The sequence below is a fragment of the Muscardinus avellanarius genome, assembly GCF_963383645.1.
Source record: "Muscardinus avellanarius genome assembly, chromosome: 13".
In the NCBI taxonomy this organism is placed as follows: Eukaryota; Metazoa; Chordata; class Mammalia; order Rodentia; family Gliridae; genus Muscardinus; species Muscardinus avellanarius.
In genome coordinates, this window is record NC_137799.1 from 56,506,594 (window position 1) to 56,525,294 (window position 18,701).

General features: G+C 35.5%; 1 protein-coding gene across 3 annotated transcripts in view; it reads right to left on the reverse strand.

Moving 5' to 3' along the window:
• The window catches only part of CNTLN (centlein), a gene marked incomplete at both ends in the record, with an annotated part of 264,859 nt that overhangs the window by 42,576 nt on the left and 203,582 nt on the right, over positions 1-18,701 (reverse strand). For all 3 annotated transcript variants that reach the window (XM_080708552.1, XM_080708551.1, XM_080708550.1), the window contains one exon: positions 1,948-2,139. In XM_080708552.1, the coding sequence (XP_080564678.1) occupies positions 1,948-2,139 (192 nt within the window). The remainder of the gene's footprint in view (positions 1-1,947; positions 2,140-18,701) is intronic.

The window sequence follows — 18,701 nt, forward strand, 5'->3', positions numbered from 1 at the left end:
GTTTTACTCAAAATGTTAGACCACTTGTTTATTTTATTCCTAATTGCAAGCAGACCATTTGTAGCAGGTAAAATCAAGTAAGTAAACCATCATTCAGTACTTGGGAGACTGAAACAGGAGGATTGCAAGTTCGTGGCCAGTCTCAGCTATTTACTAAGGTCATCCACAAGTTAATGAGAACATGTTTCAAAATTAAAAATAAAATAGGACTGGGGGTGTAGCTTGGAGGTAGAATGCCCCTGGGTTCAATCCTCAGTCCCGCAAAAAAATAAAAATAAAAAATAAAAATGTAACAGGTTAGATAATATTAGATCTAACATTCTATTTTATCTTGTAAATAAAAATTATGAGATCATTAAAAGTTTTTAATAAAATAATCACAGAATTGTGAATTCAAAGATAAAAGTGTATCTCAGTGTAAAATCACTGAGTGTAAAATCACTGTAAAATCACAGTGTAAAATACTTGCTAGTGTGTTTAATTTATACCTTTTATTGTACTTTTCAGAGCTGAGAATATCTTTTAAGAGAAGATACATGCCCCAAATTTACACAATAATTTTTATCACATTTCTAATATTATATATGGTATTTAAGCTTATGAAATGTTATTGGTGCAAAGTATATGTGTAATTTCACTTCTGATAGTACTCATCAATGCCAGAAGGATCTCAATCAATGCCAGATTTATAATGAATTTTTACTAAGAAAGCAAAATATTTAAAATGATATACTCACTTACTTTAAATTTTATTTCATTTTATTCTATTCATAATCTTGCTCTAAAATATCAAATTTGGGATTTAAAATAACTCGAGTCTGTTTGACAAGTCAATATTCTAATACCTTTTGAACAGTAATTCCATTTCTTTTTTGGTGGTACTTACTGAGATCCTGTTTCCAAATAAAGTATAAAATAGGTCTGGGAGGATAGCCCAGAGGTAGAAAAGCCCCTGGGTTCCCCCCACCCTAGTACGACACACACACACAAAACAATTCATGCATCCTGTTTCTTAAACTAAAATCAGCCTCACTTTTCAGCTGTTGACAGCTTTACCTGGACATAGATATAATTCTTTATAAGTAAAAGGGACACTCCTCAGTTTTAACATGCTGAAATATATTAATCCAACCCATCTTTGACTTTTGTTTCTTCTCCTTCCCTCCATTTTCTTCCTCCCCATCTCCAACCAACAATAACCAAATTAAAATAGTATCACTTGTGTAGAGAAGAGTACTTTGATGTATATTGATATATTATTATGCTTGAAAGAATTCTGTTCAGATAGGGGGAGGCATTCTATTTTATTTAGATTTTTTCATTGCTGTGACAAAAAAAAAAAACCTTATAAGATGAACTTAGAGGAGGAAAGGTTTATTTCTGTAAGCTTAAGAGGTGCAGTCTATGGTTGTCTGGCTGTGAGGAAGAAGCATCATGGCGGCAGGGCATGGGGGAGGATGGATGTTCAACTCATGGCAGCCAAGTAGTTAGATGCAGAGATAGGGAAGACAGGAAGAATCCAAGGATAGAGGCAGTCCTGGTCCATACCTCCAGTGCCACTCCCTCCAACTATGTGCCACCTCTGAAGCACGTGGCACTGGAGACCATGTTTTTAACATAGGTGCTTTATTGGGGAACCATAACATATGCAGAGCAGAGAGGAGGTGAGTACTGGAGCAGAGCCAGCAGTTAATTTCCATTAGTTTCTAAGTTAAGATTTCATGGTGTCTGGTAAATTTTTTTTCCAGATAATAGTACCATGAGTTACCAGAGAAGAATCTACCAGGCTAAAACTGAGTGATAAAGTCAAATGTGATATTCCTAATTTTTTTGGATGATATATGCCATAATTTACTTTATTAGGATAAATTAGAATTGACATAAACATGTCTTAGAGGATGCAGTAACTTAATACATGTTTTCATGCTTCATAATCTTTAAAATCACCTTTAGTTTACACTGCAATTGCTTCATTTCCAGATCCATGCTCCTTGAAGGACCCAGTGATGTTATGTGAATCTGTGGAGCTGTTACCCGGGAAACTTCTTCTGCCAAACTTGTGATTTCAGATGAGGACTCCAATTTCTTTAGTAAATCTTCTTTTTCTTTTCGAAGTTCAGCCAAATCCAAAGTTAGCTTCTTTAAAAAAAAAAAGAAAGAAAAGAAATATAAATACAAAATTAATGACAATTACTTTAACAACTGCCAAGACATCCTGCTGCCTCGGCATCTAAGTGTTGAGACCCCACTCCACATAGTTAAATCGGCAAAAACGCCCCGAGAAGGAGGTGTCGTCTCTGGCCAAAGTACCCCCCACTTTTAGATACCCTTCACTATTATTCCTTTTAACTTTCTACACGAATTGCTCCAGTGATGTGAAATTAGAACTATAAAAAGAAACTGAGTCCGTGGAAATAAACTCTCTAATAATTTGTCTAAACGTCCTTGGCTCTACTCAACAATAATGAGAAACTGGCCAGAATTCAGGTACTGTGATAAGCACCCCAGCTGCAGCAATCACAAATGGCCTCCGACCTTCATCGTTAACTCCGGCAAATCCTGCCTAGAGACAGAGAAAAACTTTGTGTGTGACCTTAAAGAAACAACTTAGCTGCCCAAATACAATAGACCCAAAGAAAAAGACTGTTAACTTTTACTTCAGTGTGAGCATTCCAGGAGATAGAAAAACTGGCCGCATAATTAGAAATAAATATTACAAAATAAAGGACAGACATTTTAAATATATATGTATGAAGGAAAAGAAATACCGTAAGAGTAAGAAAAGCATTTTTGCATGAAGAAGAGCTTATCATAAGAAAGTCCCAACTGGGAAAGAAAGGAATTAGAAAGTTAGAAGCAGGCTGCAGAGAGTTTGTGACAGGGAAGTGGATTCTTTTAATAGGCTTGTTGTCTAAAGAAGAGTGCTCAGCAGTTAAGAAAATACATCTAACAATTAAAACTAAGAACCTTGTGGTGTTGTTTGTGGTATTTTGTCTGCCAAACTGTGTTGTGAGTATGCTTAAGCTTTCAGATTTAGAAGATAAGATGCCAACACCTGAAGAAACTCCATCACATCCACCTGAATCACCACATCTCCCCACACTTGCTATATGAACTGAGCCCAAAAGATGGAAAAGTTCCAGAAAAAGTTAAAGAAGATTCCCCGAGAAGCTCCCAAGCCTTGACTATTCTGGGAGGCTGCCACCTGCAACTGCTTATCTACAAGACCTTGGGACCTTGGAGAGGAACAGAAGTTAGTTCTTCGAGGGCCAACAGCCAGCTGAAAGACCTCCCCCCTTTTTCTCTTAACTTTACTGGGGAAGGGTATAAATTTCTTGGGGTTTTCATAATAAAGTGTCATTGGCTCAAGAAGCCTTTGTCCACCTCAGGTTCTTTTCCAAAGCATCGTAACTAAAAACTTAAGGAATTCATAGAGGGGAAAGAACCACTGCAGATAAGAATCTGCAGAACGTCGCCTGCCTTTTGTCCCATCTTTCTGAGGCCCCCGACCGCTAGTGGACTTGCCCCCCACAGGACTGAACCCGCCGGTAACAAACAACTGTCAGCATAAAATCTCACAGGTAGAATGATGCTGAAGAAAATAATTTAATTATAAAACAGCTACTAAATTTTTGCAAAAATTCTAACCTCTATTAGCATTTGCTTAAGATTGCAGGACTTATAAAGTAAAGGGATGTAAACCGGCTGTACTCATCTTTTGGTTGGCTAGTTTTTACTTATGATGCATCCTTTCTTTGCCTTCTCATATACATGAATGAGCCAGAGACTCACGAATTTGATAACTTTGACTTCAGGGCTGATGTACTTAACTTGGTAAAAGCCAAGCTGGAGCAGGACAGGATAACAGATGTTAGTTGTTTATTCCACTGGGTAGGTCTTACTATCCTACATAGCAGCCAAAATACTTCTCATTTAGCAACATAAATGTTAAGTCCAATTAGCAGACAAGGCTTGTTAGGGATTTAGTTCAAATAAATAGCATGCAAACAAACTGGCTCAGTTTTACATACTTGGTTGATAGTTGACAGATCCTGTTTATAATATGGAGGTAGCACTGTACTATGCTCCTAACATTTGAATTTTTTATAACAAATATTTTGCTAAATGTCATACTAGTAATATTTTTATAAGAGTGTAAAAAAAGCATATTAATGTTAGCCCTGTTCCTTCACTGATCTATAGTCAACAGAATGTCACCAAGCTGTAATAGCATAACAACTCCAAGCTCCTTAAGAGTGTAACTGAAGCACTATTTTATTATCCTGAAAAAGCTCATAATATGGTAGTCTAACATAAGGAACAATTAGATTAAATTATACTGAAATCTCTCAGAGGAGAAAAAAATCTTTGTTATGAATTCTAATTAGAAACAGCAAAAGATGTAGCTAAAGTATACAGTAATATAAACATGGGATATAAGTAACATAGGTATTAACACTATACTTAAATACAACTTCTAGAAAGCATCCGATAAATCCATAATTAAATATGTATTTGTATATGCGTGTGCATATTGTTAAAAATATATTCTGGGTCATAGATTCAAAACTAAGGCTTAATATATTTTATATAAGATTATGTCCTTGGTGAACTGGGCATGGTGGTACATGTTTGTAATACCTGCTCTTGGGAGGCTGTGACAGGAGGATAACAGGTTTGAGGCTAGCCTCAGCAACTTAGCAAGGCCCTCAGCAAACTAATAAGACCCTGTTTCAAAATAAAAAAGAGCTGGGGGTAAAACTGAAAGGCAGAATGCCCCTGGGTTTAATTTCAAGTACCATACACACAGAAACCAGTATATCTTGGTTAAATAACTATTTCTATGGCTATATTTTAGCTTATCATCTAAAGACATAGTTCTATGGATTTTTATGAAATATTTGTTCATGAACTATCTCAAATATAATAATAATCTAAAAGTGAACTCATAATTTCTTTAAGTATGAAAATCTTCTTGGTTATCATCCAGTTTGAATTACCTTTCTCCCTATTTATTAATTCTCTGTCTAACCAACTACAAGATTTCTCATATTTACTCCATTCTTTCAGTTTTTTAATGCAGACTCTCATTAACTAACAGGATATTCCAAGAGCCCTCTTCCTCCCCAACTCTATCCTCCTTTTTATACAACTTACAGAAACAACATTTATCTGTTATTCAAAGTCTTTCAGATATTCTTCAATTCAATAGAACAAATCTCAGATGCCTGTGGATGACAAAGCTTTATAAGACTTAGCTTCCATTTGTGTTTCAGTCAGACATTGCCTGAAATTAGACTTGCTTGCCCTTCCCCAGACCAGTCTGTCGTTTCGACAGCAATGGCCACACTTAGTTTTCCTTCTGCGGAAGTATCTCTCATTGAGAAGAGAAATTAAACATATCCTTCTTCACAAAACTCTTTGTCCTTTACTTCTTTTACTTCAGTAAATTAGCTTTTCCATTCTCTAAGCTACCATAGCTCTGTGCATGTTCCTCATCCATGAACACTAGTAAAATTTAAATTCATGAAAGAGGACTATGCTTTTGTCATCTAGGTATTTAGCATAGTATCTAAAACATAACGCCTTAGGTATAATAAGAGTGAAAAGCCCTCTTTGTAGTACAGATCATGTTATGAAGACAGTTCATTCAAAAACTTCTTTTATTTTTGGGCTTCAACTTGCTATTTTCTTTAAGGCTTGGAGAGGAAGTTATCTAGATTCAGAACCTGACTCAATATCATTCATTCTTTTCACATATACCACGTGGTAGAAACTACACTAGTTCTGTTTACAGTGACAAGTAAAAGTTATCATCCTTGTATGAGGTAGCTATCAGTCTACAACTCAGAAGTATCTACAGTCTAGAAGTATTTAACAATAAACTACAGTTCAGTATTATGAAGACTGTTGCTACCCTCAATTCCTTTCTGGTAAATGATGACTAGATCCAATTTCATTCCATGTTTTCCCTGATATGCAGTGTCACAAGTGTCTTGGAAATTAGAGTGGCATCAAATGCTCAGTCTAGACCTATAATTACCCTAATTTTCTGTTTTATGTGAGATAGGGTGTCTTCTAGAACACAGATGAGTAAACTAAGAGCAGGCCTGAGGAGACGGAGCATCTCTTTTCCATTAGGGACCCCCAGTAAACATGTTAATGTTAAAAAATAAGATACCAAGAAAATAGAAAAAAAGATTTTTTAAGCCCAATGAAATAGGATCATTTCTCTAATCACTCCCAAATCTATATATCTTTAGATATTTTCTGATTTTTTTTTCTGTATTGGGGATGGAACCCAGGGGTATTCTACCTCCGAGCTACACCCTCAGCCATATTTTTTAGTCTTTTTATTTCTGAAACAGGGTTTCATTGAGTTGCAAAGGGCCTCACTAAGTAGTTGAAGCTGTTTGCAAATCACAATCCTTTGGTCTCAGCCTCCCAAATGTTGGGATTACAAGCATGCGCCACCCTGCCTGGCATATTTTTTTATTTTGATGTCTTGAAAGAATAAAATATTCAATATTGAATACATAGATGTTACCTTTATTGTATAAAGAAAATGCTTTTGAATACTGAAATGTTTTAGGAACAGTGCTCCACAGGAAAGAAATGGGATTGTATAGGTCTTCACTTCTAATAGATTAATTCTGAAAACCACCATTTTTTTTACAAATCACCCTACAGTATCAAAAGATAGTTTAGTTTTTCTAATGTTTTTCACTACTAGACTAAAAGTTAACATAATGATTTTTATTTTATCTGAGAGAGTAGGATGTGAAAAATATACAAATAAATTCCAGAAAATCAGACAAAATGAGGTTGAATGCCATAGTATAGCAACAGAGTCTTTGGGAAGTCCTTGAGAGAAATGGTTGGTGGCAGAACTCTTCCCAGCCTATGCTCAGGCAAAACTTTGATGCTGAATGATGGAAAAGGTCAATCAGTACCAGAATAAAAAGTTAGGTGTAGTTGAGTGTGGTGGCACATTCATGTAATCCCAGTACTTGGGAGACTGATACAGGAGGATCACAAGTTTAAGGCCAGCCTCAGCTATTTAGTAAAGCCCTCAGCCACTTAGTGATAATATCCTATTAAAAAAAAAAAAAAAAAAAAAAAGCCCAGGCATGGTGGCACATGCTTGTAATCCCAGCATTCGGAGGCTGAGACAGGAAGACTGTAGTTCCCAAACAGCCTCAGCTACTACTTAGGGAGGCCCTTTGCAACTCAGTGAGACCCTGTTTCAAAGTAAAGAACAATAAAAATAGGAGTAGGGGGTAGCTCAGAGGCTGAATGTCTCTGGGTTCCATCCCCAGTACTGCAAAATAAATAAATAAATAAACAAACAAACAAACAATATAAAATAGGGCTGGGGGTGTTTGGCATCTGGGGTGGGAAAGGCATCTACTGATTATCAGCGGTTTGTTTCTAGTTACTTCACCAAAATATCTAATCTTAAATTCTATTTAGAACTGATGACATAGGACATTTTATGCTGAATAAGTTCGTTTATTTTTACAACCTGAATTTTCTGGTTAATTCTTAAGTAGAGGCAGCAAATTAAAATTTTATTGTTTTGAAATAATTGACATAATTTTTACTAGAATTTAAGTGGAGAGAAATATAAGTAAAGAAAAATTTCTAGTTTAATATTTATGCAAATGTTACAAGGAAATACTCCATAGGAAAAGAAATCTTGGTGATATTTCTCCCTCCTACAGATAGATTCAATATTCTTTTATTTGAAACATTTCTATACAGAATAAAATGGAAAAAAATAAAATTCTGTATGTTGTTTATGCATAAGACTAAAAATAGTCATAAGACTAAAAATGCTTATGCATAAGACTAAAAATACGCTTGTAATCCCAGTATTTGGGAGGCTGAGACAGGAAGATTGTGGTCTGCGGCCAGCCTCAGCTACTTAGTAAGGCAACTCAGTGAGACACTGTTTCTAAATAAAGAATAAAAAATGGGGCTGGGGCTGTAGCTCAAAGGTAAATGCCTCTGGGCTTTATCCCCAGTACCGTAAAATAAAAAATAAAAATGAGTCCATTTAGTTATGAAGGATCATAGGTATTAATTTCTAGGTTATCAACATATATTTTCTATAAAAATACTTAGAGGAAGATAAATAGGTTAGATAATAACTCAAGCTTAGTAATAAATTTTTAAATTTAAAATATGAGTTTTTCTTTGTTATGATACTTGAGACCATCAAGAGAAAAATTAAAAACTGAAAACCAACAACAAAAGTATCTTAGGCAGAGATGTAATTGTGCAAGAAGATAGCTTATGAAAAATCAGTTACTACATCATTCAGTTATAAACTGTTTTCTGACAAATGCAGTTAGTAAAAGCCTACAGTATGTTTCACAAAATGTCAAGCAAATGAAGGTAATATAGAGGACTTTTTACCAATGCTTTTGCTAGTAGTTAGACTTCAGTAGCCTTTAGAGACCATTAAGTACCCTTTGGCTAATTGGCCAATGGTAGATTAATCCTCTTTTTATTCTAGCAGCACTATTTTAACACCCTTACACTCTGTCAGTATAGCATCTGAATGACAAAATAATATTGTGCATGAATAATAAGCAGAAAAGTTAAATTAACATTTCATTTTTCACTTGCCATACCTTTGTGTCAGAGAACTTTCTTTTTTAAGTCACTGACATTCAACTTTTTAAAATAATCTCATGTTGACATGTTATTGAGGTGAATCTTCCTAATTACTGCTAATTGCCTATCAAGAAAAAAAAAACCTCTTTTCATGAAGTAAAGTTGTCTAGTACAGATGAACTCAGCTCCCGTGTACACATTAAAGACAAAGCATGACACTTACGGTGCTACTTTATTATAAGGTCATACTAAATATGGTTTGCAATTAACAAAGCAGTTTTTATAATACTGAAAATGCCAATCTGTCTTGATGTGTTCAAATTACATTCTATCAGAGAAATATGAGTATCTGCATATGGATAAGAGATAAGCTATTCTCAATAACATTTACAAAAAGTAAAATGAATTTAATACCCTTGCACTCTAAGTTCTGGAAAATGTCCAGTGAAATCAATATTTTGTAAATATATTTGGATATGACTTCTTGACATGAAAAACAAATTATTATATTAAAAATAATTTTTTGCGGTACTATGGGGAATTAAACTCAGGGGCATTCTACCTCCTAGCTACACCCCTAGCCCCATTTTTTATTCGGTCTCACTAAGTTGTGGAGGGCCTCACAAATAGCTGAGGCTGGCCTCTAATTTACATTTTTCCTGTTTCAGCCTCTCAAGTATTGGGATTACAAGCATGTGCCACCATGCCCAGCTTAAAACCAAATTATTTTAAATGTTAATTTGGTCAAAGCAGTTTAATAATATGTTTAATCCTCAAAGCAACCCCAAGACTGGTAACATTTAACTTGCACCCTTTAATTTGTATTAATATTTTCAATATTATAAGAATGTGTAGGAAATTATAATCTACATGATATTAGCAGTATGCATTTCAAAATAATCTGAATAACTAAATCAATGCATTTAACTGGACTGAAGTTAAATGACTTCAACTTCTATTCCTACAACTATGTGGAAAATGTTTGGTAAAAATGCACTATGGTTCCCAGCATTTGGGAGGCAGAGACTGGAGGATCGCTGTTCACGGACAGCCTCAGCTACTTAGTGATGCCCTCTGCAACTCGGTGAGACCCTGTTTCAAAATAAAGAATAAAAAATTGGGCAGGGGGAGTAGCTTGGAGGTCAAATGCCTCTGGGTTCCATCCCCAAACCCGCAAAAAAAAAAAAAAAGCATTATGGTGAAATTGAGAATATTAATGTACACAGTTGACTTTCAGGTATTCATGGATACAAACAGACATCTGTCTATTCATTGCAAAAATAACTGTTGGCTTGTTGTTACTTCAAATTCACAGTTCTAGTTACCAGAAAAGCTCAGAAAAGCTCTCCTTACAAGCCAGATCCTAAATATAGAGAAATATACTTGGAACCAAAAGTATATCCAGAATAATTCATCATAACTACCAAAATAATTTCTCAATGTTTCTGTGGTATTATGAGATCAGAGCCCTCCTCAACACTGACCTATACATACAGCATGCATATTACTGACCATTAGCCTGAAATGTATTTCCATTGTGACTCCTTTCCAGAACAGGATAAAAGAGGATAGTAGTGCAATTTGATGCTCCAAAGGAGAAAAAAAAGTAATGTCTTCCTAATACTTCCTTTTTTACATTACTTCCTTTGTTGCCACTTTCCTTATACTTCCTCCTGCTTAAACTTAGCTAATTCAACATAGAAATATCTATTCCTCATGTGTCAGAGAACCTTCTTTTTTTCTTTTACTTTTTCTTTTTCTTTCTTTCTTTTTCTTTTTTTTTTTTTTTTTTTTTGGTGGTACTGGGGTTCCTGGAAGCCCTTCTACCTTCGGGCTACACTCCCACACCTATTTTATATTTTTTTTATTTGGAAACAGGGTCTCTTAGGCCAGCACCACTGGCTTCGAACCTGTGCGATCCTCCTGTCTCCGCCTCCCAAGCGCAGGGATTACAAGTGTGTGCCACCACGCCCAGCTCAGGCCTAGGTTTTAGTGTTTTTATTTTTGAAACAGGATCTCACTGAATTGCTAAGGCCTCACCATGATCTTATGGTCTCACCTTCCCAAATGCTGGGATTACAATTGTGTGCTACCACACCCGGCTCAAGATAAAACATTTTTAATAAGCATCTGAAAATCATGTACATAAACAATAATTTGTTTAAATTATACTTGAATCAGTTTACAGGCATAGTGCATTATTATATTAATCTAAATTAAACATTACCAACTTTGGGGGTTATAAACCTAAAGACTAAACATCAGTTTGTACTTCCAAATTTATTTTCTCAAATTAGCAGAAAAGGTACACATTTCTTAGATATACCCTAAATAGGAGTAGCATCTTACCACTTAGAAATTAAAATATTTTAATGAAAGGGTCAATAGTTAACTGCATGTTTTTCCTTGCTGTACTTTGCACCATGCAAATAAATTACTTGGATGAAAGCTAGTCAGGGAATTTCTAAATCCCTACAACTCATTACAAATTTAATAGCAGCAATACTAAGTATTCATATGATGTTGATCATTTATGAATATATCCTACTAAAATTCTCAAGAGAAACAATGTTTTTCTATAATTCCTACATAAGTTTCTTAAGATTCAAAACAGTAAAATGTGAACATCTTTTTAAAATATGTCTTCATAATCTTTGAATTTGAGAAGATAGAAAGTTACTGATACCATTTAAAACAAGATCTTCCCTTGTCCTTGACTTCATTTTCTATTTAGAAGTATCTTCTGTTTATTCTCTTAAGTAGTAAAGTTTGATTTAACAGAGTAATCACTCTTGTTAAGCTTTATTTAAAGCCAAATAATTATCTGACTCTTAAACTACATAAAGTACTATGATTCAAATAGATCTTTATTACTGTGAACCTACTTTCCATCACTAGCTATTAAGAATCTTGCTTAAAACCTTCTAAAAAAAAAGCCCAACAACAAATTCTGTTTTTTTTTTTTCTTTCTTTCTTTTTTTGTGGTATTGGGGATGGAACCCAGTGGCATTCTACCTCCAAGCTACACTCCCAGCATTAGTTTTTAGTCTTTCTTATTTTGTGAAACAGGGTTTCACTGAGTCACGAAGGGCCTCGCTAAATAGCTGAGGCTGTCTGTGAACGGCAATGCTCCATTCTCTGCCTTCCAAATGCTGGGATTACAAGCGTGCGCCACCAAGCCTGGCTCAGTTTCTATTTTCAACCTCGCTATGGCATCTAGCACTATTGGCCAAGTTGATTGTTAACTGATTTTGATCACTTTGTTTCACTTGTTTCTGTATTACATCACACTCCTGCTTTTCCTCCAGCTTCTCTACTTCTTGTTTTCCTTCTCTGACTCTTCTGCCCATACAGAAGATATTCCATGAAACATTTTCTCTTGCTGCAAGGATTTGTTACATCTCCAGTATTCTTTGGGATACTTCCATCTGTATGTTTCGTTCTTCATTTTAATGAAATAATTTAAATATCCCAGTTACATAATAATGAAAATACAACAAATTCCCACATATCAACCACTCAACTAGGACAATGTATTGTAATTACCTCCTCACTGACTAGAAATAAGCACCATCATGAATACCTCTGATCAGTTTACTTTTTTCCCTTACATGTCTTTATACTTAGTCCATATATGTGTAGTTTAAAAAATATAGTGATTTTAAGATATATACTTTTTACATTTTAACATCTCTGAAATTGGGATACATCTTTTATTCTCAAATACCACATAATTCTTGATATTACTTAAATAATATTCTTTTATTTTGCATATTCTGTTCAATATGAATCCCACTGTCTTAGCATATTTATATTAGAATATATTGATTTTATATCCAGTGATCTTGCTGAAATCAACTATGAATTCTACTACACTCCCAGACCTATTTTATACTTTTTATTTGAAAACAGGGTCTTTTAAGCCAGTGACTGGCTTCAAACCTGCGTGATCCTCCTGTCTCTGCCTCCTAAGTGCGGGGATTACAAGCGTGCGTCACCATGTCCAGGTAACTGAATGACTTTTAACATATTTATAGATTTGTGTAATTATGACTGTGGACTAATTTTAGAGCATATCTACTACTTCAGAAAAATACTTATGCCCATTTATAGACACTGTCCCACTACTGGCCCTAGCCAACCGGCAAATCTACTTTCTTTTTTTTTTTTTTTTTTGCGGGTTTGGGGGTGGAACCCAGGGGCATTCGACCTCCGAGCTATACCTTCTGCCCTATTTTTTATTCTTTATTTTGAAACAGGGTCTCACCGAGTTGCAGAGGGCATCACTAAGTAGCGGAGGCTGTCCGTGAACTGCGATCCTCCTTTCTCAGCCTCCCGAATGCTGGGATTACAAGCATGTGCCACCATGCCCAGCTGGCAAACCTACTTTCTATCTGGACATTTCATATCCACAGGATCATACTATTTGTGGTGTTTGTGACTAGCTTCTTTCACTAAGCATAATGTTTACAAGTTTCATCCATTTGGTAGTATGTGTTAGTACTCCATTTCTTTTTATTCTTGGATAATAATCCACTGTATGGGTACACTGCTTTTTTTCCCTCCCTTCCACAGTAGATGGACCTTTAGATGTTTTCCACTGATAGTAAATTATAAAGCACTTTTATAAAGAGCAGTTTCTATGAACATTCATGTTCAAGTTTTTGTATAAATCTGTTTTCACAGCCAGGTGTGGTGGCGCACGCTTGTAATCCCAGTATTTGGGAGACTGAGACTGGAGGATGGTGGTTCGTGGACAGCCTCAGCTACTTAGCCAGGACCTTCGCAACTCAGTGAGGTTCTGTTTCAAAAATAAAAAGTCTAAAAAACAAGGCTGGGGGTGTAGCTCGGAGGTACAATGCCCCAGGTCCCAATCTCAGTGCTTCAAGAAAAAAAAAAAATCTTTATCTTCAGTCTTCTTCTATGGTAACTATGTTTTATCTTTGGATGAACTAAACAGTGTTTTCACCATACCATATTACATTCTTTTTTTAAAATTTTTTATTGGTACATTGTAGTCAAACATCTTAATGGGATAAAAGACTTGTGGAGACATACATGCACACATCATCTAATTAGCCCATACCCGATCCTCACCCCATTCCCTTCTGAACCCTCCTTCCCATGCTTGTCTTAGTGACTGACTTTGATATTAGTACATCATGTGCTTTAGAATTTCCCTCTTCCCCCTCCCATCCCCTCAGTTAGGATGCCTTATTTGCTCCTCTATAGGATCTCCTTCTTCATCTAGAGTTCTTTTTTTCCAACTGATGAAGTTCCAGGTGGTATAGGCATACATACACACAGCACTCATTGAGCTCTCCCCTAGTTCCAACCCTATTCCGTATCACTTCTCTCCTTCCTATGTTCAGCGCAGTGATTGACTTTGATGAGTTTGTTATGTACATTATGTCCATTGAGGTGTTTCCCTCTTCCCCTCTTCCTCACGTCACCTTGTTTATCCAAGGTTTCTCTTCCTTTATCTGAAGTCCTTCCTATGTCCCGTTTTCTCCTTAGATTCTGCATATTAGAGAATACATATAATTTTTAACTTTTGTGATAGACTAATCTCACTTAGTATAATGTTTTTCAGTTCCATCCATTTCCCTGGAAATGACATAATTTTGTTCTTCGTTTCAGCTGAGTAAAATTCCACATGTACATATCCCATAGTTTTGTAATCTCTTCATCTGTTGATGGACATTTTGGCTGTTCCATAGTTTGGCAATTGTAAATTTTGCAGCTATAAACAAAGATACATATGTATTAGTCCAGTAGTTTGGTTTCCATTTTTTTGGGTTGATAACTAGGAGTGGTACTGCTGGATCATATGGTAGGTTTATTCTCATTCTTCTGCGAATCCTCCACACTATTTATCAAAGTGATTGGACTAATGTGCAATCCCACCAACACTGTGTGAGTTTCTAATTCTCCACATCCTTGCCAGCATTTATTGTTGTTGTGTTTGTAATGATTGCCATTCTAATTGGGGTTAGGTGAAACCTCAAGGTAGTTTTGATTTGCATCTCTCCGCTTGCTAGTGATGTTGAACATTTTTCATACATTTATCTCTTCTTTTGTGAAATGTCTATTTTATTCACTTGCCCATTTTTTTATTACGTTGTTCATTTTTTTATGTTGAGTTTCTTGAGTTCTCTGTATCTTCTAGATATTGGTCCTCTATCAGAGCACTAGCTGGTAAAAATCTCCTATTGTCTGCTTTCTGTTGAGGTCCTTGATAGCTTCCTTTGCTGAACAGAGCTCTTGAGTTTAATGCAATCCCATGTATTGATCCTTATTTTAATTTCTTGTACCTTTTCAGTCTTGGTGAGGAAGTATTTACCCATGTTTATGTTTTGCAGTATTGATCATATGCCCTCTTCAAATTGTTGCAAGGTCTGTGGTCTAATTTCCAGGTCTTTTTTTTTTTCTCCATCTTTAATTGACTCATGCAGAGTGAGAAAGTGGGGTTTGTTTCCATTTTTCTGCATATGAAAAACATTTGTTGAAAGTCTATCTTTTTTTCAAGTGTTTTTGGCCCCTTTGTCAAAAATCCATTGGCTGTATGTGGCTTTATTTCTGAGACTTCTATTCTGATCCATTGGACTATGTTTCTGCTTTCATGCGAATACCATGCTGTTTTTATTACTATGACTCTACAGAACAGTTTGCAGTCAGGTACTGTAATGCCTCTTGCATGGTTCTCAGTTAATGTTTAAGTTTTCAGTTTCTCTGGTTCTTATAAATACTTGTTCATTTTTGTCAATTTATTAGTATCAATCCAGCCTTTGGGTATTTTTTTTTTTTTTTGGCCATGCATTTTTGCTTTCAAAAGTCAACTTTTGTCCTTACATTAATATTCCTATTTTCTATTTTTGGAGGTATCTTAAGTCAGAACAGGATATTTTAACAAATTACCACAGACTCCCAGCAGCTTATACAACAAACATTTCTCATAGATCTAGATGCTGAGAAGTCCAAAACTAAAACATCATTAGGTCCATTGCCTGGTGAAGGACTATTCCTGCCTTGTGGATGGCTGTCTCACATGGCAGACTGCAGAGAGATGCCATGTCTTATCTTTTTATAAAGACATTAAACCCCTCATTGGAACTCCATCCTGATTAAATAATAAACCCTAATTACTTCCCGAAGGCCCCACCTACAAAATGATCACATTAGGGATTATGAATTTGGTGGGGGGACACAAGTATTCAGTGTATAACACAGAACTTATTTCTCTGTGTGTGTGTGTGTGTGTGTGTGTGTGTGTGTGTGTATGTATGTGTGTGTGTGTGTTTTGCTGGGTATTTGACCTATAACCTTGCACATATGAGGCAAGCACACTACCATTGAGCTATATCCCCAGCCCCAAATATCTTTCATAATTTACAACCTTCTAGTCTTAATATAAGCATTTAATGATATAAAATTCCATCTCAGTACTCCCTAAGTTGCATTCTATACTTTTGAGTATTATTTCACTATAATTTTGAGTATTATTTCACTATAATTCAATTCAAAGTATTTTCTCATTTTCATTTTTTGTTTGACCAATTATTTATTTAGAAATATCTCTATGAATTTTCATCTGCTATTATTAAATTTTTAAACTGGTTTCTAAGTTTTGTGTTAGACAAACTTTTTACTTTTGTAGGTCTGGGGATGGAACCCAGGGGAATTCAATTCTGAGCTACACTCCCTGCCCTATTTTTTAAAATTCTTTATTTTGAAACAGGGTCTCACTAAGTTGCAAAAGGCCTCACTAAAGTAGCTGAGGCTTTCTGTGAACCATGATCCTCTGGTTTCTGCCCCCCAAATGCTGGGATTACAAGCATGTGCCACCATACCTGGCTCTAGACAAAACATTTTAGGAAAGTAATTCTTTAAAATTTGTGGAAAGAGGTTTTGTGGCCTAATTATATGAACATTTCTGAAATTCAGAGTAAGAATCTTATTGGCCTGTTAAACTAATATATATATGATATATATAATGACAGTTGGTCAACTTCATCTTAAAAGAGTGAAGAAGGTGGTCTAGGGGAGAGTAAGAGGGGAGGGGGGAGATGAACAATTAATGAAGGAAACATTTCCACTGGCGTTATGTCCATATGTGAGAATGTTAATGTCAATTTAAATATCCTATACGGAGACAAGGGAGGGGAGAGCTCACTGTGTGCATGTCTGTCCCTACCACCATTAGCTTTATTACTATGTGAGATTATAATGCACCAATAGAAGTACAAAAATAAAAAGTACTGGAGTTATCATCAATATTTATAATATTTATTTTGATTCTAAGTGATTTAGTATTTTAATCTGCAGGCTCTTCTGTTTTCAGTAAAGTTCCTCATGATTGACTCTAAAATATATGCATATTTAGTTATTCCTTTAATTCATCTCTTTTCTTATCCACAATTCCTCTCGTAGGCTCATTCTAATCAGCAGCATTTGACATAGTTGGTCACTCCCATCTTGAATACATTCATCATTTGGTGTGCTAGGCAGTCAATTCTCTTGATTTTTCTTTTACTTTACTGTCTTCTCTTTTTCTAGTTCTTTCCCTGCCCAACCTCCAACTACTAAGAGGCAGACCAAGGAGATTTGGGGCTTCTCTTTGCTACCCATCTTCACTCTCTTGGTGATCTCATCTAGCCTCACGTTTCTAAATACCACTGAAATGCTCATGACTCCAAAATTTGTATGTCTACATCATCCCTCTCACCTAATTTTTTTTTGGTAAAGAATTGGATCCAGGGACATTTTACCTCCAAGCTATACCATCAGGCCTTCTTATTTATTTATCTTGAAACATAGTCTAAGTAAGTTGCTGAAGGTCTCACTAGGTTGCTGAGGCTGGCCTTGAACCTCCGATCCTCTTGTCTAACCTCCCAGGTACAGGTGTGTGCCACCATGCTGGACTTCTCCTAAATTTTAAACTCATATGTTCTACCACCTACTTGATATTGCCAATTCAGTGACAAACCACCAGTTGGCTACAACATACATTGTCATCGATTTCGCCCCAAGGGTTTTATATTTCTTTCTCTTTTACACATTTTAGTATGTATTTATAAGGATATTTATTGTGTTTTACCCAACTTTCTTGGTTTTGCCCTCCACAATATTTAGACTATTATATTTTCACAAATATAATTCTTCTTTCACCAATATTCCAGTCATTTTAGAGACCTGTAAATTATCTTAAATATTTCCTTTTTCTTTACTGTCCCTTCTTCAATTATCCACCAAAATCTGAGTTATCCAACTGTAAAATATCTTTTCTTTTACTCTTTCTACATCTATTAGTATTATATATATCACTTCTTTATAATTTCTTTTGTCTTGACACTTAAAATCTTTTATCTAGTGTATTGTATCCAATCTCTGTTTTTCAAAATTTAATCTTAGTCTTCATGGTACATCAGAATCACCTGTGAGCTTTCAAAAACTTAAGGTACAGGGCCTGCTCTCAGACATCAGTTGGCTTTAAGTGGTCTGTGGTGGGGCATAGGCATAGGTATCTTTTAAACCTCACAAAGTGAGAATAAGTATGCAGGCAGGCTGAAACCAAAACTGTACCATATTACTCACTATTCTCAATAAATTACTTTTTCACTCTGATGTCTTTTCATGGTTTCCTTTCTTTTAATGATTTTTTTCCCCTGAATACAACTTTAAAAAACATGCCAAATCTTAGACTCAGCCCAAACACTACTGCCTTCATGCTATATACTAAACACACACACACACACACACACACACACACACACACACACACACACATCATAATTTCCTTACACTGTGATACACATGTCCAACTCTCATGGTAGTATCTTGTACAAGGGAAAGAATATCTAATTCAGTGTTTCATATCCCATTTTTATAGTGCTTTAGAAATATTATGTAAGTTAAGCTAAAAGAACCATAACAAAAACACATCTATCCATGTGCATGTGATATTCTAATCATTTAAAACCAAACCCTAAATAAGTTTATAGTTAAATACCATAATCCACTAGTGAGCCAAGCATGGTGGCACATGCTTGTAATCCCAGTACTTGGGAGGCTGAGATAGG